This window comes from Grus americana, chromosome 3 (assembly GCF_028858705.1).
Source record: "Grus americana isolate bGruAme1 chromosome 3, bGruAme1.mat, whole genome shotgun sequence".
Lineage (NCBI taxonomy): Eukaryota > Metazoa > Chordata > Aves > Gruiformes > Gruidae > Grus > Grus americana.
Genome location: NC_072854.1, coordinates 98,827,712 through 98,854,238, shown reverse-complemented (window position 1 = coordinate 98,854,238; position 26,527 = coordinate 98,827,712). Strand labels below are relative to the sequence as shown.

Below are 26,527 nucleotides of genomic sequence, written 5' to 3'. Positions count from 1 at the left end.
CCTCAAAAAAAAAAAGTAAAAAAAAAAAAGTAAAAAAAAAAGGAAAAAAAAAAAAGTACCCCTATCTCTTAGATGCTATTTTGGTCAATCCTTCTCTTTCTGCTTATGACTAAGAGTATTGGCTATTGAGGAGATAAGCAAGGAAGAAAGGCTTATATTTCACTCCTGTTTTTCCATGGGGAATTTGAGACTCTCCTTTGACAAACACATGAAATATAAGCAGCTGAACTGACAAGCAGGGAGACTGGAGCCTTTCCTGCCCCAAATTTTCTTGAAACAGAGAAAACAATTCTAATATGTGCTTCTTCATAGTTAACTTCACGTAACCCCATGTGAAAGTACGTTAGAGGGAAGGAGGTTTTGCTGTAGGATGGAATTTCTCAGCAGAGGGAGTCGTTTTCTTCTCAAAGGTGTTCGATTGTTGTTATCACAATACTATTTTTTGATAAAGATGGAGATGTTCTACTGTGGTGGCAGGCCAGCAGCATGAAATGCATACCAAAAACCATCTGGCACTCTATTACTTTAAAACTTTAAATTTTCTCTTACATATTAATAAGCTGTAAGCCTACCTAAATTGTTATAAACCTTATTTTACATACCAATGATTTCCAACTGAAAGAGAAGAAATGAGATGTGATAAACCAGCTACTGTGTCAATCCACTTTTGTCATTTCTTCCATGCTGAAACACAAAATACGATTAATGTTGAATTGTGTATACCCACTCTTCCCAAAAGCGAGAAACAAAAGTTATATATTGTTCCACAGACAGTTTGTCCTCTGAAATTTCCTTTGGGCATGCGTGTTCTAGCTTTGGTCCTTGGTATAGCCAGCAAACCTTTTGAAATATTTGGCTACAGATCTCTTAGTGAAATGTCAGCGCTGCTGTGGATGGAAATGTGAGCGTGGCAGGTAGATCTCGCTGGAAAAATTGATGCTGTGTTACTGTCATTTACTGGAGAAGCAGAGGACTATGAAAAGGGTGTTTATGCTCTTGGTTATTTCCCAAAATATATTACTCAGAGTGTTTATTTATGTCATGATGTGAAATGCTTTATGGTAAGAGCCTGTTGTGCCTTTCTATACAGTCATTAAAGCCTTCTCTGACCCTCAGGAGATTTAACCGAACAACCTTTTTGCCTTTGATTTTTGCAACTTGCACAAAAGTAGCCAATTTCTGCCTATTTTCACTGCCCGATTGGAAGCAATCATTTTAAATATTTGGTAGAAAACTAAAATGCTCTGAAGCCTGCATTTCTGCGGCCAGTGTATTTGCTTGTTTTTGCAGAGGTACACATGATGATACTGGAGATGAAGAACTAGTGACAACTTCCAGAGCCCAAATGATGTACCTGGAAAAATGATGCAGACCTTAGTTACCGCAAGGTGTTACTGCTGACATTGACAGTCATTTGTAGAACTAAGCTACTACATCTCATGTTTGCGCGTCTCAAGCCGTATTTTTTTTTCCTATTTAAACTTCTATATTACGAAACAATATTTTTCTTTCGGTTCCTTTACAATGAGTTGATGATTCCCCCCTCCCCACTTTGCTCTTCATTCCTCCAGCCCCGGTGATGCAAATGACACTGTGACTTAACACAAAAAATAATCAACTAGCAGGAAAATATTTTTGTCTGAAAAATAGATGAGAAATTTCTTAAAGTTGAGAAGAAGAGTTATTGCCTTGCAGTGCTAAATGTGTGGTGGTCATATGCCTACACTGAATTCACATTACAATTATCTCCCAAGTATTCAAAGTTCTTTGATTACAAATTGCGTTCTGTGTCCGGCGACTGCTCAGACTGCAGGGTGTGTTTTCGGCGGGCACAGGTAAGCAGTGGCACTTGGCTACCATGAATTTGGGCACAGGAGGACTTGGGAGGAGCAAAACCATTTCTGCAAACCTACGTTTCTTTGGAATTTCCTCTGAGAAAGAGCTGTTCCTAAGCGTTAGCATAGCGTAGCACTGTGTTGTGGATTTTTACAATGTAGACAGTGATTGCTTTTGTTTTACCGAAGTGAAAACACAATTTTCATTCAGCTGCAGTTCTCAGGCTTACTGTATCTCGTGAAACGCGAGTTTTTTCCAAGGGTGCAAGTACGCTAGCAATTGAATAGGGGATTTATTTTTCTTTTTGCTTTTATTTCCTTTCAAGAACGTTTCTTTGGACTTGTAAGGCTGCTTTGCCTACGTTTGATTCACAAAAAGCACAGACCTAGAATACCATTCATGCTTTGATGCACCCCTTTGAGCGTGCCGTGCGTCAGTTGTAGTAAGGAAAGGAACGCTTACGAAAAGATGCTGGCATCGTGTCTGTGTACTCACCAGCGTAACGTGTGCTTCTGGTAACTCTGACAACAGCCGGGGTGAGGAGGAGCAAGCTGTGTGGGACCGCAGGTGGGGGAACGGGCACTTCGTGGGGAGCTGCCCCATTGCTGCTGCTGCTGCTGAATCAGTGTCTCATTTTTTTCTTTTTTTTTTTCTTGTTTTTTTTTTTGCATGCAGGTAACGTGTAGGCATGAAATTGCCGTAACACTGGCTTTTCTAATTGGCAGAATAAATCAGCTCTTAAAACAGCAAACAATAAGAACAACACTGTAATTAAGTTAGCGTTTAAAACACAATGCAGATAACCAGAACCTAATTCCTGGAATCACTACTTTCCCCTAGTATTATTTTAAAGAATTAAAGTTGCAGAAAGAGAATCCTGTCTGGTGGGTAACAGGATTAGCAGCGTATTACCTCGTGAATTACGTGCTCTGGATTCGAGATCTGGAGTTCTTACTTAAAGTGCTTCTGTGTATGATTACTGACAAGTAGGTTGATTATTTTTTCTAAGCTGTGATTGCAGAGCAATAGTTCTTAACAATTTGAGTACCTAATGCACTAGGGAAGGCACCTTCAGAAAGCGCTTCGGTAGTGTGACTGGAAAGATCCTGCGCCTGGCGAAAATGCTTTGTGATAATTTTGTCCGGTTTTGTGCTTTTTGCTTTTCTCATCTGTATCTCCAGTGTTTCAAATTTCTGTCTTGGGAGACTAAGGGTCTTCCTCAAATTAAGTCAAACTCATACTTAGTATGATTATAAGATACATTTTTATATATATATTTATAAATAATACTTTTGAAGTAACACTTAATGTCACTTGTTGCATTGCTATAGACTGGTAGGAAATAAACAATTAAGTTTGGTTACTTAAAGTATTCATAATCCAAGTGGAGAAGAAATAATGAAAGAATTTTCCTTTCTCAGCTTATTTCATAAGGTAGTCCATCCTGGGTGAAAAGGTTCTTTATGCTCTTGTGCACCGTGATAAACTGAGAGCGTTACTAGGATGAAACACCTCTGCTATTGCCTGTCTGCCTTTATTTCCCACATGCTTAAATGACATTATCTCGAAGCATATTTATTCTGGAAGGTTTAGGAAAAGGGCATCTTTCACCCATTAGTATTGCTGATGACCTCATTAATATAAAAAGAAAGATGACTATCAGATAACTAAGTTTCCTGTCAGCAGAACTAAAGAATAGCACATATAAAACAACCACATGAACAGCTGGGAAGGGACTGGAGCTTTGTTAAGGATGTGGTTTCTGTCCTGGCTTGAAGAACCATTAAGGGAAAAAAAATATGTTGCTGGGGAGTTATATGTAAGCTTGAAATAATTCTGTAGCTGGCACCATCCCTTAGCACTGGACTTTTTCTGATTTAGCCTTAAATGGTTTTACAGTGGGAAATTTTATAGTCTCCTAGAGCCCATAAACAGGGAGAGCCACTTCATTGGTCACTACGGTTGGTAAAGCAACTTCTAATGGGAGGACATTTCTTTTTACAACTTACTCATTTCTATTTGAGTTCAAATAAATATGTTGTAGAAGGAGCAGCTTAGGCAGTTTCTGCCATTGGTGCATCAATTTCTCCGCAACAATAAACTTCTAAACACCTTGACAGGACTGAAGTTGCATTTACTGTAATTTACTCGCATCACATCACCAAAACCCCTTGTTAGCGAGGCTGTCTGACCATTTCTGGTGGAATAATCCACGTCGCTAGCACTTCATCGGCCGTAAGGGGAGGATCATTCTGTATCCTGGAGTTTCTACTGGAGAAGCGCGAGCACAGGTTATCGCCTTGCACAAAACCATTTGCTGTAAGGCCTCATTTATAACCCAAGCGTCCACTGGTGCCAGTTTCACTGAAATTCGAGCCTGATTATTTAAATTCCCCAAGGCGTTCTGAAACTCGGCAGATAAAACTGAAAAATCCAAGGTTTTGTCTTCCGTTCTGTTGAACACAAAGACATTTGCGGGTTTTAAATAAGCTCTGTTGCCCTCAAGCTGCGCCGGAGGTTGCACGGGCGCGCAGACCTTTTGTAAAACGCACCTTTTGGAATGCTGCGTGACTGCCTTTTTAATTGGAAGCGAGGATTTGCTTCCTTGGTTGTCGTCTTTAGAAGTAAAGTTTTCCACAGAATTGGCTGGTGTGTGTTCATGCATAAATGTTAGTCAGAATCCTGCCACATCAGGGCGTAACTATTTTCTGGAAGAAGTAAGGGCCTCCTCAGTTCTGAATATTTGGGTATCGGAGTATGCAAGAGTTTAAATTGTGCAACAATGGCACCTTAGTTAGTAGTCTTTGTTAGACCCTAGAATTTTTTGACTATGTCTGCTTATTAAATAGTTCTTTCCATGGCTTTTTATTTATGAACATACTCAGGTCTTTCTAAAAAACATTTGGCAAATTAGAGGATATTTCAGTATCTACAGCAATTAAAGCCAAGAAAAAGATACGCAAAAACCGCTGATATAACACAGAGATATTACTCTACAAATACAACAGATCTTTCTTCAGTTCTCTGCCTGGTGTTATTAATAGGTTATCAGTATGGTAATATCCTGGAGTTAACAGCCGTTGGCATTGCATTAGGAGTGTCTGTAAGGTATTCTTCAAAATTACGCTGTTTAACAGCCGCCGGGTACTTTCGGCTGTTCCTCCGTTCCCTTTAGGGAGGTATTCTCTGTTTCACACGGTTGCCTGCGGAACTGCGAGAGTGACTGAGTATTTTGGGACAATCACGGCTAAGCATAGTTTTTATAGATTTGGCATATAAAGCTATGCCAAAAGCATAGCACCTCTGAGGAAGAGTGAAGAAGTTATTACTGTGGTATCTGAGTATAAAAAGTATGGATTTTTGTTCGTTCAGTTCAATCTTTTTGGGTGTGACTGATCATTCTGCTTAATTTGAAGATTCCTCAGCAAATGCAGTTGTGCTCTTGGAGATGGGATGGGGTTTTTTTCTGGGGAGTTGAACTTATAAACAGAATGAGTCTTTGTCTCAAGAGTTATTCAGATGGTTATACCTCCATGAATGCAGTCTCTGGGTTTTCTCAGGAGCATCGAAGTCCTGAAATGTTATTTCACTGGGATGTCAAAAAAATAAACAAACTTGTAATAACAAAAATAACTTTACTCTGAAGACAAAAAAATGAACACATTATAGAATTCTTTACAGTGAGCTTCTCTTACTTGATTACTGTTTCCTGATATCTGAATATATTTGGTATTGTTGACTGTCACAGTATTTCATTTTTATACTACCAGCTTAAAACGTGCCTGGAGGACTGGTGACCTAAATGTATTTTTATATATGATAGTTTTTGTGAGGGAAAGGGGACTGGGACAAGAGCTCACAACTAAAATATTGGTGGCTTTAGGTAGGTTTTCACGGAACCTTTATCAATGGGAAGTTATTGATACCTGTATTGATTTTTTTTTTTAAAATTAGATTTAATTAAAGATGTCTTGTGAAAATAAATATGTAAACTAGATACAGGAATTACTGCTGAATATCAGACTGAAGTTTGTAAATAGTTTGGGATGTTTAAAATGGCTTGTCTTTGTTTCTATCAGTGATTGAATTGTACCTTCAGACTGGTTAAGATGACTCCTCAAAATGAAAGAGAAACACCAGTTTGAGAGTGTAATTACCATTTTTTTTTTCCAGAAAGAGATGTGCAGCTGTTCTTTCTCATGTCCTTTTAATCTATTCAATACTATTTTTAACAATAACAAAAGCCCTGGAGAATTCTTTGTGTAAGTGGTGCCAGTTGGGACGCCCGTAAGAATCGCAATTTGGAACCGGGGCAAGAATAACTAAACCACTGTAATTATCGTACATTTATCTTACTTGCAGAATTGAGACGCTGCCGATTCAATCCGTGCAGAATTGTGTACGTTCTACCCAGAACTGCATGTAGTGTTGCTAAATGTCTCTTCCTTCAGAACTCGTGTACTATAGCCGATATGCTGTCTTACTCCAATTTTGGAGCAAGTCTATGAGATTGCTGGTAGCGTTATCTTGCATCTTACAGATCAGCAGCAAATTTTCTCGCATTTTTTTTTTAGCTGGTTGGGAGGATGTTTTGTTACCGAAGTTGTGCTGCTTTGAAAAAGAACGCGGCTTTAATACGACAACTGTAGCATTTTAAAGGCAAAGAGGGTGAGATTTCTCCTTGTGGAAACAAAAAATTTAATTTAAAAGGTGGGGTGAAATCAATGTTAGCTGTTGTCCTAGTCATGATTCCTCAGCAATTTTATATAACCATGAATTCAGTTGCCTGACTCCTGATTTATCATGTAGGAGAGAATAATTACGATTTCTGGCTGTTACACTTCTCAATATACTTTGTCAATTTCAAACTGAGAATCCATCTCAAAATTCTCAGGAAAAAGGATTGTCTAGTTTTATGAAGTTTTTTCAAATGGCGATAGCAACGGAATTATGCTGATACTATTTGTATTTTTTTCTGTGGAGCTAATCCTCTATGTGAAATGATGCCATATGTTAAAAGCGAAATCAAAAAAAACCCACTTCTTGAAACATGAATTATGAATTAGTTCCATTTTTAAATTTTCTTGCAGAAGAGGATAATTAAGCGAAGAGAATGAGTGCAGCTAACAGCATACTATACTGTGCCGTATATTTTCAGGACCAGCGATGATTCTCATGCTCATTTCATGAGAAATCTTTCCAATCTCTGCATTTCTGATATATTCGTTGTTGTAGCTGAACAGTAGCATCTCAGCCTTCAGGGTGAGCATCAGAAAATAGGACTTTTACGGGTAAAGGCAGTACTCTAATATGCTGTGGTTCTTTTGTTTTCCAGAATCATCCAGCCATACAACAAGAACGATAATGGTAAGTATAGAGGAGATTACAGGTATCGATCTATAGATACGATTTTTCCTTTGCAAACAAAGTGGATATAATAGTAGTATGCTCAGCCTTTGGCATATTTTTTTTTATGAAGTCCAGTATCACCGTAGAGATACGATGAGTCCGTCTGCCACCGCATTTCATGGGAAATCTTGGGAAAAAAGTGAGGTTGAATAGCCTAAGAAATAGCAGTGGTGTCAGTTTGAATAGGTGAGAAATCTAATTAAATGCTGTGTGTTATGTATGTAAGTGATTTTTGATTATGTCAAATTAATGTTGATGAAATCTCCTGCATTGTTTGTGTATCACTTGAGTCAGAGCAAATTTAAAGTTCAAAACATACACCGAGTAATTTCTTGCATCATGTTCCTGTGAGGCTGGTTTCTGACTTTACCTTGAGTTTGATAGTTTGGGTTCCAGAAACAGAGAAATGTTTAAAAGGACAGACAGAGCTTCAAAAATGAGATTAAAAATTTTTTTCTGCATAAAAATGTCATGGATTTATTGTCTGTCTTGGATTTTTATAGAGTGAGGAATTTTATCAGTCTTTTTCTGTTTCAAACTCTTAATAAAAAGTTAAATAAGGACTGAACAAAAATTCACGTTAAGAAAACCTTTCTCTGGGAAAGATTCATATCTATCCTGTAGATATTTGGGGGGAAGGCTATCCACTTTTGGAAGAAGACCAATTTTTGAGGCAAGTTTTGAAATTTTAGAATAAAACCCAACAAAACAGGGTGTCCCTTCAAGTTGATTACCTCTTGTGTATGTACAGCATTTGTGGGACACGTAAATTCCCACACAGATACTTGATTCAACAGGGGACAAAGGGTGAATAATTGCCTTTATCATCAATAGTCATTAATAATCCAGTGCAAATGGATAATAGATAGATAAGGACTACAGACCACAAAATTTCAAAAGATAAGTGTGGAAAAAGTGATGTTTCTGTTTTCTAGTGGATGTGATGTAATCCTTGTTTGTCATGAATTTGATTTAAATAGACCCATTTCAAAATAAGATGCTTAGTTATTCAAGCGTATTCTTGTGCTATAAATTTTGAAAAATTTATCAGTATTTCTCCAATTCTGCATTGGTGTTGGGAAGAGGGCTAGAGGTTCATTCTGAAGCCGGTGAAAACTTCATTCTTCATTTCCCTTTATTTTTTTCATATTAATTTTAGTCTGAAGATAACACATTTTGTCAGTCTCTCTTTTCCATTAAAGTATCAGAACAGCTCTAAAAACTGACCCAAAGGAATAGGGGGTTTGCCTATATAGATGTGTCCTCACACCAAAACATGGCCAGACTTCAAAGAGGTAGGAGAAAGGTTTTTAAACAACTTGAGTTCTTGAGGTTCCTGGGTTGTGAACCTCTCCAGACCTCTCTGCTGTCAGCTCAGACCGTTCAGACTGATGTTCTGCAGGGCACAGTAATTGCCCATTACACTTAAATAAATACAAGTACAATTAAAAATTAGTATTCTCTTTAGTGTGAAGAGGTTATAACGCTACGTCCGCGCTTCTCTGCAATTAAAAACATAACTGAATGTTTAACGGAAAATTTCTTACTCTCCAATGAGAGAAGAATGACGTAGAATATGTCAGTAAAGCCAGAAAATATACTATTCCTTGCGTTAGAAACAGTATGAGGTTATCTATTCAATACGTAGTAAAGCAGTACTGCTGAGATACGTTTTTTGAATGACTACTGCAATAAATAAGTACTCTGAAATAAAGTCCCCTTCTTCTGACCGATTATGGTTAATACTGTAACAGATAAAAAGTTAAAGCGTGATCTTTAGTCAATCAGAATGTAGGAGAGAGAGCAGCAAATCTGTATACTGTCTCGGATGCTTTGATGTAAAAAAGCTTTTGTCTTACCAAGGCGAAGTATTCGAACTCCCTTTAAGTTGCATTTGTAGGTGGTAGAATAACGTAAGGAAGGCATTAAATCCGATCTTGTCTCTGAAGATTCAGATTTATGTTAAAATCAAAGCCAATGAGGAAGAGAGTATACTTTGCTAAGGAAAAAGAAGTGCAGTTTTTCTGAGATCGTTACAAGAATTCTTCTTCCATATTTAAATACAATAACGTCTATTTTTTGTTTCAGATTCTTGTTTGTAAAAATAAAAAAACTGGAAATTTTTTGAGGGTCTCAGAGGGGATCTTCTATGTTTTAAATATAAAACAAATTTCCTCTTATTCTGTGGCTAGGCACCCAAGTTAGTCTTTCATTACTGATTTACTGATTTCTATAAATAAATGTTTACTTAAAGATGCTGCTTTTAAAAACACGGTTGCTTCGGCTTTTGTGTAACTTCCATGCAGTACAGAGGCTATAAACATTGTAATATTTTAGCCCAGATGCTTTAGAAAGTCAACTGTCGGGTTTTTTGTTTGTTTTTTTTTTTTTCTTTCTTTCCCCTTGCACACAAAGTCATTCATTTGGATTTTCAGCATTACATCTATTCTAGGTGTTTCGTGAAAGGTTTGATAGCAAATCAGGAGGTTCAGAAATAATACTTGTGTTGACTATTTGGTTAATTTCTTGTAGATGATCTGTTGTTTGAATTTTTTTTTTTTTAATACCCTTTGGGCTGCTTAAATGAAATTCTGCACCCAGAATGAATGTGTGCCTGCATGCTAATATCATGGTTTGTGACTCTGTGCTGTCTGGAAATTGTGTTTTGTAATTTTTGCATTCATCTCAAATCTCCATGAATAAGTAAACTAAACCAGCCCCAAACCTTGATGCTTGTTAGAGGTGCAGAGCTAATGCCTTTGCAAATAAGAACGCTTCAGGTGTTGCAAAAAAGAATCAATACCTGATTTAAACTTAATGTAATTCTACACTTGTTTTACACCATATCCTGTATAACTAGGTCAAATATATTGAGCCAATTAATATAGATTACCACCAATCATCTGAGCATGCCTGATTTCTTCTGGTAATTTTTTTTTTCTTCATGTAGTGAGCTTGTTTTACTCTGTTCATTTTGTTTTGATTTTTTTTGTTTAGAGGTGACAAGAGTTTAAAAAATGCTAATTTAAGCCAAAGGCATTTTTTTCCTTTTTGAAAGGATGGGGGGAAAATGTAAGAGATCATAAATTCAAGTCCACTTAGTAATTTATGATAATCCAGTTAAACATTTTCAGTCACAGCATAAGCATTCACCGTTAGTTTTTACACTTACAATGCCTGTTGGTGTTACATATTTATTTCAAAGCTCGATGTCTCTTCAGCATCTTTGTGGCTCTCAGTGGATAAATGCTCAGCCATTTACATCCCGGTACAAGTTGAGAAACTTATAGACAGGAACCTCGACTGTGATTTGGGATCTGAGTCCCATTGCTGAATTTGTGCAGGATTCCTCTCTGACTTTCCAACATGCATCTTAATATCTTGTGCTCGAAATTTCCCTGGGAGCCGGCGAGGACAGGAGATTTGCCCTCCATAATAGAGGTGCTGTCTTAAGTTGTCACTCTGCTATAAAGTGTTTGGAGTATCTTTGTAGGTGTTTTTTTGAATATTATCTAAACTTTGTTGGACTGGTGGCTGTCCCTACTGCGCATATCAGGTGTATAGTGATGCTGTATAGCTAATTCCTCTGTTTCTCAGACGTAGAAAAACCTTACGCCTTGTGCACCCTTGCGTTGAAAGACCTGGGTTTAGTTAAGTAACTGGTTGCGTGAGTGCTGCTGCCTCCAGAAGATTTAGCAGAGAGAAACACATTCTTACGTAGCTTCTTCATGGAAGGGACTATTGCTTGCATTCATTGACCATTGGAGGTGTCTGACGCTCACCGGGAAAAGAACGCTTGTGTATGCAAATGGGCAATTCATGCCCCTGCCCGCTGAGTTTCCATTAGCAGCGCTTGCAGGCAGCTCTCAAAAATGGAGCTGTGCACCAGCCCGCGAGAGACGTACCTGAGAATGGCGCCCACAGAGAAGCGTGTTAGCAGGGGACGGGTGAAGCCGTGAAGACATGATCACAAATGGTCTTCCCGTGAACTCCTCCATGTTGAAGACCCTGAAAAGTTTGCCTGTGGTCTCGGAGGTCTCTGAGGACGTGTTCAGTCTGCAGCATGGGGACCTCCTGTTCGGCAGGTGAAACTCTTCCCAGGTCACTCTGTGACGCAAGAGGTCTCAACGAACATGTCCAGATCGAGGTGAGGAGAAGCTTGGGAGAAAGGAGTCACTCAGGAGGGAGGAGGATTTGTCCGACATGGGGTTAGCAAAGGTTGGGTAAAGCTCGTGCTGCTCTGTGATCTGCCACGGGTGTGCGGGCTCCGAGTAGCAGGGGCTTTGCTGCACACTCACAGCACAGCTTGTTAGTGATGTACGTGGTCAACATCCAAAGGCCGGCTGCTCATTGCACGCGGCAGTGTTGTGATGGAATTATTGGAGCTTTCTGTATGCGGGGTTTTTGAATGAATAGGGCTTCTGTGGTAGTACAGGCACTATTCCTCAGGCTTTCGTGACCTTTCTAGCATAACTGTGCTAGAGGGGGGAAATTTTAAATTATCATAATTTTTTAAAAAAGCATTTTACAAGTACTTTGTGCGAAAGTTCATTTTGCTCTTGGTGTTGATATTAGTATGACAGCGGCAGTGAATGCTTATTTTTATACGCAGTGGCAAATATATTTTTTGAGAGGAACTAATGAACTGATTTTCTACTCAAGAATTTCAATTGTTTTGATTAACTGGAAATTAAAGATAACGTGGTCCCTAGCACAGACTGGAGAACGATGATTTTATTTTCTCATGTCCTTAAGTGAAATGTAATTAATTTCTTCAAATAGCTTGAAAGGACTGGGGGGAGAAGGGAAATAAAAGAGAAAATTATAACCAATATGATGCAGCAGAAATGAGATTATATTGTAAGCCTTGCGCCATTTTCTCTAATGATATCTCTTGCCAGGAATAAGAGTTAGGGTCTAATAATAAAGTCGATAAAGCAGAAGTTCAGAACTAATATTGACATCTGTCTCTGCCAAGGGGAAAAGTATTATGAAAAAAATCACTTTTTCCAACAGGTTTAACTGTTCTTCAGAGTTTATGCCATTGGAAATGTGCTCTTTGTACATCGTGTGTTTCCTGGGTGTGTTGTCTTGAGTAAAGGAAACATTCAGTGGTGTATTAAAGGAGCTTGGGAAAAGATATAAACCATTATGTTTGATAACTTAGACCCATTTCTGACTGGGAAAGCACAGCAAAAAATTGCCTTTTGAGCCCTCGAATGTTCCTCTGGAAGGTACAACACTGGCAATTGCCAGAAAAAAAAAATTATTATGAAATCTGATGTATGGCAGTGTTTTCCATGCATGAATTCTTACTCACTTTTTGAGAACTATCCACTTTGTATACTAACAGGTCATCAGTTAAATACCTTTATGAATTTCTACTTCCAAACTTTGTATTTTATCCTGCATTTATTCTAAATAACAGCTGAATTACTTCTAGTAGCATGACCTTTAGTTCCTCCTCCCCACAAAAGCCAATACAAAAAAATAAGTGAAAACCAAAGTGCAGTCTCGACACTGAATGAAAAAGTGGAAAAAAATTAGGCAAGTATTTAGAGGGACTGCAAAGACAGATTTACAGCCCTATGTGCAACAACAACTAAATTCACCATAAACCTTGTTTGTGTTTAAGGCAAAGGAAGATAGTTGAGCTCTAAGAAAGGGTTATGCGTGACTCACTCAAATTTGATGTCTTGTTGCTCTTTTTGTTGTTGTTTGGTTTTGTTACCTCAGATCTAAGGAGTCGTAGAGGAGATTGTTCAGTTATTTGCACTAAAATAATGAACATTGGAATTTTCCATCCAATGCACAAAATTTGTCCTACTGGAGGGAGAAAAGGGTGTGGATCTCAGGGGGTGTTGAAAGTTGTGGCATAATCTGAATATAATGCATTGATTACAAGAGTAAGAGTTGTGCAGAAGAAATGAGGCCCTTGTTTATTATTTTTGGCTGTTACGTTTTTCTGATGTGATTTAAGAGATCAGTTCTGTGTTCTGTTCTGCTAGTCTTTGTGGGTGCTGCCAGCCCCTTCCTTGCTCGGTGACTGTGGAATTGGTTCCCGATTTAGAGGGTACTCCCGTGAATGTGCAGCGTTGTGCGCATTTTAGGAATATTACAAAAATGCTATCAGTAATGTGGAGTACTTGTATTATTTCACCATGAAAATAGTACATCTTCCTAAGAAAATGTGATGTTGAATCCGTGTGAGAGAAAGTAAGCAAACTTTCTTATTTGCATAATGTCTTCTCTCATATCTGTTTTAATTTAATAGCGTTATTAGTCCTGCTGATAATCAGTTATGCAGGAAGCAAGATTCAAATTTCCAAAATGAATGTATTTGTCATGGGATATTCTTCCACAATGTTGCCTACAGAAAACATTATTTTCACTCTTCCCTTTTCATTTATCAGAAGGCAGCTGCTCTCATTAGATCTGAGTACTTGCTCTCTTGTTGCACGACTATTCCAGGTAAAGGTTTAGTGGACAATTAATGCATTGGTTTATATTTAACATTATCGGTATTCAAATGAATGCAGACATACTGCAGTCGGCTCTAATATGTAATGACTGGTGAGTAAACCTCAGAGCCAGCAAGGTGACGTAGACCTTTGTTACCCTGCTCCCATTTTGGTTAGCAGCAGGACCAAACCACTTGTCTTATTCAGTGACTTTTAGTGAAAAAGAAAGAGAGCTAGGGTAAGGACATAGGAAGTGTGAAGTATGGTTGTTTTAAAATTAATGCCATACCTGGATGAAATAACAAGTCTCTTATTGCATTGGTTGGGATGCTGGGTTTTTACTCAGAAAATGTGAATTCTCTCCTGAAATCAATGGGTTTCCGTTGTGGAACTGCTTAGTTCGTGGCATGATTCAAGCCTCAGTTTTTCTTTGTATAAAATGTCATTAGCAATAATTAATGTCGTTTTTAAGACCTGTAGATAAAACACGTGAATGCGCACAGGGTGTTATCTGACCCCCAGGTACTGGTTGAGGAAGACTAGCCAGTGTTGGAGAAGGGTGCTGTGTATAGGCTGCCCTTTACAGCAGCAGCAGCAGCAGCAAACAGAATTATGCTTACTCTCAGGCAAATACCTTTCCCTTTTATTATGATTTCAGCATGCTGCTCCCCATGTTCACATGACTAACGGTAAAGCCTTGCAAGCCAGTGCAAGTGCCATTAAGACAAGCACTATTCCAGTGATCAAGAGACAGAGGCAAAATTGGCTTGATGCTTCAGATGAAGGTTTCTTTATAGCTACAGAAGAGACCAGGTAAGAGAAATGAAATCTGACAGTGATTGCTCTTCACTATTTGAATCACAGTTTTTGACATGATTGTTGGAGGTTGCGTTACAGTGAAGAGCAATGTTGCATCAAAACGTACACCCAACTTTGCATCTCTTGCATACTAATATTGTCTGTATTTCGTTAATGGGACTTATTTAATCAGGGCTACTTCTCTGTGGGAAAGATTAGAACTTTTTCATTGTTACTAATTGTAGTTCATATACAATAAAGTTTAAGGCATTTCTGATCATTCAGCAAAATGTAAATGCATCCACGATGTAGGTTATACTCACCCAGTAGAGAAATATGTAGCAGATAGCATCTTTTCCAGGCTAGAAATCAATTTCCTTTAAAAGCAACTAAGATGATCATCTTTTTCAGTCTTTCATTTACAGATTAATTGGTAAAAATTAATGAGCTTTTGCTTTTCCCAATAGAGCTTGATATCACGGAAGAGTCACTAGTTTTCTGGAGGCTTCTCGGTTCTTTTCTTCCCCTGTTAAGATCCGGCCATTCCTTGATTTAATTCAGACTAAGACAAGAAGTTACAGACTATTTTTGTAAGCTGTGGTTGCTGGGCCTGTTATTTAAACACCTTTAAAATCTTGCTTAAGAAAGGGGATTATTACGACAAGTAACATCAGACTGCTCCTCACTCCTGTGATTATTTCACAAGCCTAGAAATGCTTGTCGTTGAACAAAAATGTAAATAATAAAATGAGGGAAGAGAAAGAACATATGTAAATATAGAGCTAACCAAGGAAAATGTGCATATTTAGTCCCGTTTATGGTAGATTCAGCTAGGGAAGTCAAAATACCGGTACGTGACGATTTAGTGGTTATTTCAAGACCAATTAAATACGACACTTCATTTTTCTTTTGTATGAGGAATGCGACAATTCAGAGAGAGTGGTAGGAGGATGATGAGCTCTTAGGCTTCTGATATCTAGCCCAGATTGATAGCATTCACTATTTTGAGAGTTGTTTGATGCAAAGAGCTTAGTAGTATCAGACTAATCCCTAGTGATTATACCCTCAAAGTGAGACTGGTAACCTTTCCAAGTTTTAGAATTTTCAATATTTTTTTCAATTATTACAGAGAAGTGCCTGCCAAGGGACAAGATGAGTTCTACACTGACAGCGTTTGTCTCTCCGCACTGATCTCAGAAGTAGACCAGGCAGCTAGCCTAGACTAGATGATTAAATTCTAGGGGATTGAAGCATGGTGAGATGAGTCTTGCCTTTGCAAGTCACTCATCCGTGATAGCCCTGCCTGCTCCCACCCCAGGAGATCCCCCTCCTCACTCCCGTGGCTGCGGACACGCTGTCCCGGCCAGGCAGCAGGGCAGAACTTGCACTGCGTCCCCCTGCGCACCCGCGGGGTGGGTAAACGAGGGGCTTAGTCCTCGGGACTCGGCGTCTGCTACTCTTCTCCAAATCGTTCAATGTTTAAAAAAGCAACATTTGAAGTCTCCTGGTGTGGGGAACGTAGGGCGGTTAGACCTTATTGATAGTCCCTCAAACGAGGAGGCGCCTGAGGCCGTGGTGCTGCGTCCCGCTCGCCCGTGCTGACGCAGCGCTTCAGGGGGGAGGAGCACTGAGCCCCCCGGACACCCATTCCCAGCCTGACCAGGGCTAACGCCAGGGGCTCAGTGTCAGGACATACACGTGCACCATCCTTCTGTGCTGGTGGCATGTGGGGAGTAACAGTGCCTCACTCACCTTAACCTTTAAAACTATAACTAAGGGGAGACAGCAACTTTTTTTCTTTGAAACTCTGTTTCACGTGAGATCGGATCCTTTTCCTTTTTTTTCTTTTTTCCCACCCCCCGTTCCCATCCCATCCCCACTGATTCCTTCCCTACCTCAGGCATGCTTTCTCCTTTCTAACTTTGTCCTTTGATTCCCTCCACCTTTACTCAAGATTATTTAGAAGAGACGGTGTAGCTTATTCTCCCCTCGGCTCTCACTCGCCTCTGTCCTTTACAGCGTGAAGTGGAAAACGCTGCCTGGTTCTGGTGCTAGGAATGCACTGATGCCCGAGATGACAATGAAACGCTCTGCTCATTTGGGGAACAAGGGGGAAGAGGGAATGGACACTAGTCCCTGGCAGCCAGCCTGTCCTGTGATAGGAGTTCCCCTAGCTGAGCACGGCCGTGACACAATTGAATGCAATATAATTGTATAATTGCAATGGGAGGAGATATCTGGGGAGGAGACGTTTGTGAAAACACAGCAAGCAATTTAGCCAGTCCTGCCATAGGGAAAAAAAAAAACCAAAATCAGTTGCCAGTTAGCAGCCATTAGGTGTTTTAAATATGTTCTGAACATTCAGCTCAGAAATAATCATCCCATTTGAGTCAAGGTAACAACTCGTTCTCTAGGGCACTTGCTTCATGCTGCATCAGGATCTGGTCTGTTTTAGTCTCTGTATTTGTGCATTAAAAATATATGTAAGACAGACACATAGAATGATAGAATCATAGAATGGTTTGTGTTAGAAGGGACCTCCAAAGACCATCTAGTTCCAACCCCCTGCCGTAGGCAGGGACACCCTCCACTAGACCAGGTTGCCCAAAGCCCCATCCAACCTGGCCTTGAACACTTCCAGGGAGGGGGCATCTGCAACCTCTCTGGGCAACCTGTTCCAGTGCCTCACCACTCTAACAAACAGTGAAGAATTTCTTCCTAATACCTAATCTAAATCTGCCCTCCTTCAGCTTAAACCCATTCCCCCTTGTCCTGTCACTACACTCCCTGATAAACAGTCCCTCACCAGCTTTCCTGTAGGCCCCTTCAGGTACTGGTAAGCCGCAATTAGATCTCCCCGGAGCCTTCTTTTCTCCAGGCTGAACAACCCCAACTCTCTCAGCCTGTCCTCACAGGAGAGGTGCTCCAGCCCTCAGATCAGCTTCGTGGCCCTCCCCTGGACTGGCTCCAACAGCTCCATGTCTCTCCTGTACTGGGGCCCCCAGAGCTGGACGCAGTACTCCAGGTGGGGTCTCACCAGAGCAGAGTAGAGGGGCAGGATCACCTCCCTCGACCTGCTGGTCACACTTCTTTTGATGCAGCCCAGGACATGGTTGGCTTTCTGGGCTGCAAGTGCACATTGTCAGGTCATGTCCAGCTTTTCATCCACCAGAACCCCCAAGTCCTTCTGCTCAGGGCTGCTCTCAATCCCTGCATCCCCTCAGCCTGTATTGATACCGGTGGTTGCCCCAGCACATGCTAATTACAGCAAAAGGAAAAATATTTTTCAGTATAATGTTTTGTTTGCAGTGGTCCATAACAATTTTCATTTCTCCATCCTAAAACATTTTTTTTTGTGCAGTGAACTAAAGTTTAAGATGCATATTTCAATAAAACATCAAGTAGGGAGTCTAGAGGGTAAATTTTTACAGACATTTAGCTAAAAAAAAGTTATACTACAATAGTTGGTTGAGGAAGAAAAATGTAATATTGCTACTAAACTAAATAAGGTGCCAGCGTATTTCATGCTAACCAAGCCAAAGATGCAAAACATCAGCATTCTAAATTTTATTATCTATCAGTAGGTAAGATGAATATATGTATTTATGCCTCTAAGCACCACTCATAGTTCTGTAAAGTTAAATAATTGTGTATCTAATTGCTCACAGATTCCAGATGTTTGTAGTGATGAAAGAGTAGGGAGCTAAATATTCAGAGCAGTAAAAATAACTGTAGAAATTATATATCATCTAAACTTTCCAAGGTAACCCTTGGAGTTGCCCTAGAATTTTGGTGCAGTGCCCTTCACTCTTCTTTCAGGCCACAGTTCAACGATGCCTGCAGGTACGCTTAAAATTTAGTGTGAGCGTATGTATCATTGAAAGAAAAAGACTGGAGTTTATGTCTGAAGTTCAACATATTTTAGGTGCTGATCTGCTTTTCAGAGTGGTACAGGAATGTACTTTATATCAGCTGTAATCTGCATCCTCATACATTTCAGGTTTGGTTTTTGTTTTGGGTTTTTTTTTTTTGAAGGTGTAGCTATTTGAAAGCAGTTTCCTCCCCCGTTGTGTATCAGCATCTGCACATCCGGGGAAAAATACCGGCATAAATCCCACTTGTATTCCCCCGTCTCCAAGCCCAGAGGCCTCTGCAAAGCTGGGCTGCGCGTTAGCGCAGTGCCGTAGCCCCAGTTGTCACAGCCCCTGGCCGCTGTGGGGAAGGGACAGAGCGAGTTCGCATCTGCCTACGTACTAGTGCCACGAATGAATCGCCCGTGTGAATGTCTGGATTGTTCTACATCTATATAGAGAGATCCCCTTCCTGAATACCTGTCGGCACGCTCAGTGAATTTTGCCAGGAAATACAGAGTTTTGCCATTTCGTCTGTGGTGACAGGCTGCGCTCTGCAGTCAGAAGCCGTCCTGATGCTTGTGGGAGTCCAGCTGGCTTGGGATTTCCACACCTCTGTTCAGTCACAGGCTCAAAGCAGGGATTAATCTAGGCAGAAAACCAGGTGACAGTTCAAGAACACTTACCTTCACATTACATCATAATTTTCTGTTGACCTTTGCTGGATTGAACGTTTTTGTATTTTCCTTTATTCTTACCCTTTTTGAATAAAAAAGGAATTCTCATTCCCTACTGCGAAATAACTTGTTCAAGATTTTCTTCTAAAGTGCAAATCTGTTTACACAAGTCATTGAAAAATCACTCTTTAAAGAGCCTTACATTTTTCATTACTCACCACGGGAGACTCCTTATTTCTTTTTAATATACTTAGATATTAGCTGCTAGGATTCTCCTAGCACTAGGTGCATGCTTTAGGATCAACCGAAAGTCTCATAACTACAAAAGAATTTTATTCAGGACGTTGTACTAAATCACTTTTGCTATAAGAAAGCTTTCTGGGTTTTATTCCCCTTTTGTTGACTAGCTGTAATGTGGATTCTTTTGTAGGGCCGGTTAGAGGTTAACGCAGAAAATGACCATATTGTGTGAAATTAAATTCTTTATACTGAATCACCACTCTGGGAGTTAAATAATGATTGAAAAAATGGGAAAATTCATATTACAGTCTCCAGAAGTTGAATAAAAATGTAATATATCAGCTTAATATCTGTTGAATTATATAAGGCATAATCTATGAATAAAATTAGTAATATTGCTGTTGGATGTCAAGGGAAATGTATCTGTTGATTAAAACTTTTCTTGCCAATTCTAGGTATGCAGTGTGCATACAGTTCCTATACACATGCTCTGTCCATAACAGAACGCATGTGCATGATAATGGTCGTACTTGTATAGGGACAGCTAAAACACCATGTGGCAAATAAAATTTTTTTTTCAGCATTTGCATTATAAGAAATGTGTGGAAATGTTTGGCAATGTTTGGCTGAATGGGTTATAGCAGCAGATTCCATATGCTTTCCCTTCATGGGCCAAAAAACATATTTGCATATAGAACTGCAGTTGAATGACTCGATGCTTGTTTCCTTTCAGTGCTGAAGCAGTTAGAAACCTTCTCACGGTAAGTGCAACTCCATTGGGAATGAGTTAACTGCAACTGCTAAAATTAGAACGTGATCTTTAGCTGTTACCAGCAGACATTGCATCTTTTTTGCCAATAAAATTATGAGAGGCATCCCTGTGGCAGCATTATATAGGCACTATTCATATTCTTCACTTTATGTTCTGTCTCCAAAAGGAAAAGCTTCCCTTGATTTGTCGAGGTACTGCATAAAGATATCACAACTGCTGTGATAATTACCTGATACCACTCATTTTTATTTATGCATGTCTCATAGTGCACACAAAAAAGCTTCAAAACCGAAGTTGCATGTTGAGAAAGAAGAGAACGTGAGGCTGACAGCCGACTTCAGCACAATGTTGAGTCTTGCCTTGCCGTCAGCGGTCCGGTTCTCTTGCAGAGGTGGGGGAGAGTAACGCTAGTGCTCACGGCCCTTCGTGCTCCTGCATATGCCGCCAGCGCTCTCTGCCTTGTAGCGTTATCAGTGTAAACCCTAATCTGTACCTTGAAAAGCAAACCAAAAACTCCGGTGAACCAAACCCTTTTAACTGTCGCCAATATTAAGAGTTGTGAATGACCTGCCCTTGACCCTTCTCCCTCCCACAAGTGTTTTAATCGATGCTTAGACAAGGTCAGGCACAGCGTTTGAGTTACCACTTGTAGCACACTGCTGGGAGTAAAGGGAAAAGTGGAGGAGAAAGTCTCCAGTGCCCGGGGTCTGCTTTACAGCACATAGGTGCAGGTCTAGATCGAAGTCAGAGTTCCAGTGTAGCTGCTCTGCTCCTTCTTCCTCTTCACATGTGCAAATTGTATCACAGGAATGTTCCTAGATGTGTTTGTTCTTTTATTTTTTTCAGTTGTCCCCAACTGTGCAAAAAAATTTGTGCACCAAAAAAAGTATTTTTAATATACACTGAGGGATGACCTCTGCTTTTCATAAAGTTGAGGCAATTCGATTTGAGTGGGGATCCTGGTTTTGAACATCACCATACTTGGATCCAGGGCATAGTGCATTTTCATTTCGTACCTGCATGGTGCTGTGGCCATTAGACCCCGACCCTGTAACCGACTGCATGAAGATGCCTGGCTGCACCCTTGGAGCATCCGCTGCAAGCCTGGGAATGTGATGCACCAGCTACTACCCTCTAACCAAAAAATCAGCCTCTAAGGATGTAATTTCCTGGTTCCTTCTGCTGTATTATATAGTTGTCATACCTCTTGAAAAGCAGGGCTTACAGAATCTATCCTGTAGAATTATGTCTAATCCTCCCTGATAGGATTGCAAAGATCTTGCTGATGGGCTGCAGCTGAGCACAGGTGAGCTGACAACCGTACCCAGTACGGCGCAGTGGGAATCTGGGGAGGAATGGTCCTTGCTGCACTTCAGGAGCCGTCCTACTTGGCTGGCGACTGCTCAAAGTTGTTACGTGCTCGTGAGAGTGAAACCCCATAGTCTGATAGTTTCTGGGAGCTGTTATTTTGACCTTACTTAGTGTGGACTATTCATGAATGCCGCGCACTGTTCACACCTTTTAAATCATACTTCTCTGTGCCCTAGCTGAGGTACTGTGATACAGAGTCGCAACCAGTGGTATAGAAACTAGATCATAATCTCTTGCCATTTGTTTCTCATTGAGCAGTTTTCATGGGCCTGCAGATACTTGCTTTCTCTATTTCCCTACGTGAGATTTTCCTCTGGCATCTTTTACAATACCTGAAGTCAAAGTAACACTACTATGATAATGCAGACGTTTGTTTTTAAAAGCAGGAATATTCCATGAAGCTAAAATCAACTCATTTGAAGAATGTGATTTTTAAAATTTTTTTTTAACATATAAAAGGAATAATAGATATATGCGTGGAAAATATGTACCTAACAAAACCCAAATTCAGTATAAATTGTGCCATTAGGTAGAGCTGGTAGGTTTGAAGAATGTGTGACATTAATAGTTTTGCTTTTGTCAGTCTTCAGAACAAATGAAATAAAACCGTTCTGGTTTGGAGCTAGGTATTAATCTTCTCACAGTTTTAAGATGAATTTTCAGTGATGCTGTAGTAAGCCACTCGCCTAGTTTAAAGCTACGGGGTAAGGGAAGGGTGTTGCAGTGGTTGGAGTGCTCACCTACGACTTGGGAAAATGTGATTCAGTTCCCTGCTCCCCCCCTAGACTTACTTCCCTTGAGACCTCCATCAGGTCTTTTAAGTCCGTATCTCCAAGCATTTAGATGCCTGACTCCTCACATCAAAATTAACAAGGCGCCTAAATGCTTTCTTTGTTGAAGATTTGGAGGCAAGTGTTGATGTACTTTCTGTTCTCTGTCTGAAGAATCCGAGGAAGAGCACGTTATTCTTTCACAGGGCTGTTGCACACGGAGCAGGTCGGAAGCCTTACGGGGGATCTTCTTTCCGAGAAAACTTTTTACCTTTATTGGTAACAAAATCTCATGGCAATGCTGCCCACAGGAGTCCAGAGGCTGCTGACTGAAACTGGGTGATTTGTTAGTTTCAAAGGTGTCCCCGCTAATTAGCAGGTGAAAATTAATTAGTGCACAGCTCGGGTGACGACCGCAGGGAGACAGAGGCTAAGAACAGATGGTTGTAAATGACCTAGTTACTGCTGCCTGAAGAGTCACGCCGTCGGATCTTGTAAAATGATCGTGTCTGATCCTGCCTTGGTGCGAGCAGAAATTCATATATGCTGCCTCTTTCTGGTGGCTTAGATACCAAAGTATATTTTGCAATTGCGTCTTAGGTAGGAGCTTGAATGTGCTTAATTCACATGACTCAGCTAAAGAGCAGTGACACATTTAGAGGTGTTACTCAACCACTTGCAATCTTCTCCGCTCCCTTTGACGACAGTCATCTCACATTCAGAGAGTAGCTGCAGAAGTAGCCAGAGCTTTTTATGTTTGGGAAGGGAAATACAATTTCTGAAATGAGGCTTGTTGCAAAATTTTATTGTCTTGAGAAACTTTGGCGGGGGGAGAAAAAAAGAATTGAAATGAAACACGGGGCTGATAAGTGCATTAAGGATTGCCTTAAACACAGATGTTGCTGGCGAAGCTCCTGTGTAAGTACTTAACTTTTCCATAAACCTCGCTCACTTTATTAGACCTTCCGAACCCAGCTCAGCAAAGCTGTTAAACGCGTGCGCGACTCCCACGGAGCGCAGTCGCTCCGCTAGCGTGCATCACCCAGGCAGTGATACACCTTGTATGTCAGACGTTAAGTTGGGACGTCATGCAATTCGTTTAACCTGTTTTCTTACAGTTCTTGACAAATTTTGAATTTTCTGCAGTACGGTTGGCCATTTCAAAAGGTTTTCCCTCAGAAGCTGTCTTTTGTGTTTGCGCAGAGGATTTGGTGTAACTGAACCCAATCCTCTTTTTACAGGATGTTTTAACTGAAGGTCTTGGGGCTTAGCTTTTTGTTAGCATGCTGCTCAGGATTTTGCTAAATCCACATCCCCAGTAGGAATGTGTCATCTCGTAATATTTGGTCATCTTCTGTTGTGGGAGTTAAAACCAATTTCATTTTGAACAAGAAGAAATTTTTCTATAAAGAAGCATCTTTCTATGGGAAGCCAGCTTCTCTTTGGAAGCTTTGGGAAACATACAAAACAACAGTGAAAATGCTAACTTGTCAGACCAGCATAGGCTTCTGCATCTTTCAGTTATCAAAGAAAAGATAAAGACAAGATCAATTACACAGTTGTTACCTGTAGCAAGGCGAGAGAAACACTGCTTTAGGACTAAAATTAGTGTACTCTCACCATTCCTAAACCACAGAGGTTTATCACATTAAATCTTAGCTATTGATGATTTTAGTCCTCAAACACTGCAAGACATCAGTCTTAAGAGATCTTTTTCCCTTTTTACAATTTCTCCGCTATGTGAGCAATTGTAAGGAGTAGAAGCTGGCCACAGGGTTAAGAATGATTTCATTTGAAGGCAGAGGAATACCCACCAATAATCTGAACGCAGATATAGAATCTAGGTAAGTCCTGTGGTGAACACACTGTTGTTAAATAGCAAAGATGATGATAAAACTGTACTGTGGTGAATATGTTCAAAAATACAATGTCGGTGATCCTCACGCTCTTAAAATTCACACAGGACTGCCCACTAGCTTTCATTTTTAAGTTGTCCTGTATTGATTTCTTCATTTAAAATTACAGATAGAGGACTTAATTCTGAGCCGGTCTGTATTTCAGTGTAGGTATTTAATCATTTATTCTTATAATTTTCCTCTGACAGGTGTTTGATTTTTTTTTAATTATTATTTTTTTTAACTCATGAAGATCTTTTAAATGCATGACCCTCTGGAATTAATGTAAGGCAGACTGTGGAAAAACAAATGTTAGTTGGTCTCTTTTTCTGACAAAACTTGGCTAAGTAACTACATAGGCATTTTAAATGTAAAATACTGAAGAGAATATAATGCCTGTGACTGTGAAAACCAATCACAGAGATAACTATCTGTTCTTGTCAAACATCTAAGGAGATGTGGCTGGCTGTTTTCCTTCCTTGTGCTATGGTTAGAGGCTAAAATATTTACCTGACAAAATACAGCAGAAGTGTTGTTCTAGTGGAAGAAGCAAGGATCCGTGCTTTAAAATTCCTAGGTTGCCTCTGTTCCTTGATGTGAGACACCAGACAAGTCATTTAACCTCTGAGTAGCTCCACTTTTGTCTGTAAACTTGAATAATATTGATGTATGCCTACTCTTAAAGACGCTGTGCAGTTTTTAATTAAGCAGTCCAGCAAGCATTATGAGCTACGGACACAAAAAGTGCTGGCCTTAAGAGTGGAGAGCAGGATGAGCAGCAGAAAGTGAACTTGAAATAGACCTTTGGTAACGTGTATAGGAAATAAAAAAAAAAAAAAAAGGTGAAAATCCAGTCTTTAAAATGAAGCTGACCTTAGAAATTAGCATCGAATCATTCTGTGGCAAAGCTTTCCTCTGTTGATGCCACAGTACAGATTTCTAATCCGTAGTCTGCATCGGAGCTTCTGTGTGTAGAGTAAGCGCTGATCATGCAAAGATTGATGGTGTGGAGCAGAGCCCCAGGGGACGGTTTTGTGAGGGAACTCGTGCTCTCCAACTGGTTCTGGTAAGAATGATTAATTTTGATTTTCAGTCCTTGCTTAATAGCAAGTAGCCAGAATGCCAAGAAGCTCATCCAAATATACTCTATTGGAACATATATTATTCCAGAAAAAGTATATGCATAATTGATAAAGAGAAAAATATTGTCAATTTTTTTGAGCCTCAGGTAATATTACAAGCTGTAATACAGTAAACACAGCGTCCAGGCCAAAACCCTCACATGAAACCTACCCTGAAGTAATCAAACAAGATACGGAAAGAAAGAAAAACACTAATAAGAAGCCGTACAAAAAGTTTTGTGTTGAAACAGTTCTAATAAATAAAATACTAAAATAGTTAAGATGGGGTGTTTAAAGTGTGTCAAAGTTGGAAACAGCAACAAAAGTAAATGATCTTTTTTTTTTTTCTTTTTTTTTTCCTATGGAGCATATAATGGAACGTTTTCTGCTATTTTGGACTTAGATAAGCATATTTAGTTAACACAGTATTTTTGAAAATTTTCAACATAGTATTCAGTGATGCTGGGGAAATGGCACTTAATGCTTGTAGCCCAAGCCCAGAAACAGAAGTTGTATATTCTGAATATTTTTGTCATCTTAAAGTCTGGGATAAAGCTGGAATTGTGAATTGATCTGCAAGATGTTAGGGGATTAGTTGAAAGCAACATTGCGTTCCACTCTTAGCCGGCTCTGATGCATCTTCTTTCCAATTTCTTGCCTGACTTAGGAAAAAATATATGCTGCCATGTGGGTAATATTTTCATCTAATAGCAGGTGATGTTTAATCAATATATAGCGTGGCCATCCTTCTGCTGAATAACTAGATGGTGATGAAAATTGCTATTGGTAGAGTATAAAGTTATGTAGTTTAGGACTTCACCCACACCCTGTTGATGCAGTTAGGAAGAATAACGCAGTAGCTTTGAGATCTTCTGGCGTTTGTGCCTGTGAGCTGTAGAAGGTTTTCTGGCTTCTTGGATTCCCAGGGTGCCTACATATTGACTGATTTGCAGTGATCTTGTGTGTGCATTCATGGGGAGGAGAGGTCAAGCAACTCTTTCTTCAGTACGGCAGACTTCATGCCTTAAAAAGTCTGAAGTCGATGGTAACTACGGAAAGGCTAATGAATTTCAGATAAGGTGCAGAGCAGCTGTTCCATAGCTTAGGCGACAAGACTGTCGAAGCCTGAGCCATTGTTTTGTTTTAAGGAGTATGAATAATTGACTTTTTACCCATTCCATCGAGCTACCTTTGCTAGGTCTTATGGGTTCTAATCCTCTCCATGAAGCTGGATGCTGTGGTGAAATGCCGTGAATCCAAAACCAGGCTTTTCTCCCTTCTTCGAGGGAAAAACCTGCCTGAGGAACATGGCTCTGAGCATGCCTC

At 39.9% G+C, this 26,527-nt stretch overlaps 1 protein-coding gene across 3 annotated transcripts in view; it reads left to right on the top strand.

The window, feature by feature from the left end:
* Positions 1 to 26,527, top strand: part of MTA3 (metastasis associated 1 family member 3) — a 138,699-nt gene that overhangs the window by 100,544 nt on the left and 11,628 nt on the right. For 2 of the 3 annotated variants that reach the window (XM_054821860.1, XM_054821862.1), the window contains exons 17-18: positions 7,172 to 7,203; positions 14,365 to 14,519. In XM_054821860.1, the coding sequence (XP_054677835.1) occupies positions 7,172 to 7,203; positions 14,365 to 14,519 (187 nt within the window). Of the gene's footprint in view, positions 1 to 7,171; positions 7,204 to 14,364; positions 14,520 to 20,005; positions 20,034 to 26,527 lie in introns of all 3 variants that reach the window. The other variant, XM_054821861.1, reaches the window with a different exon arrangement.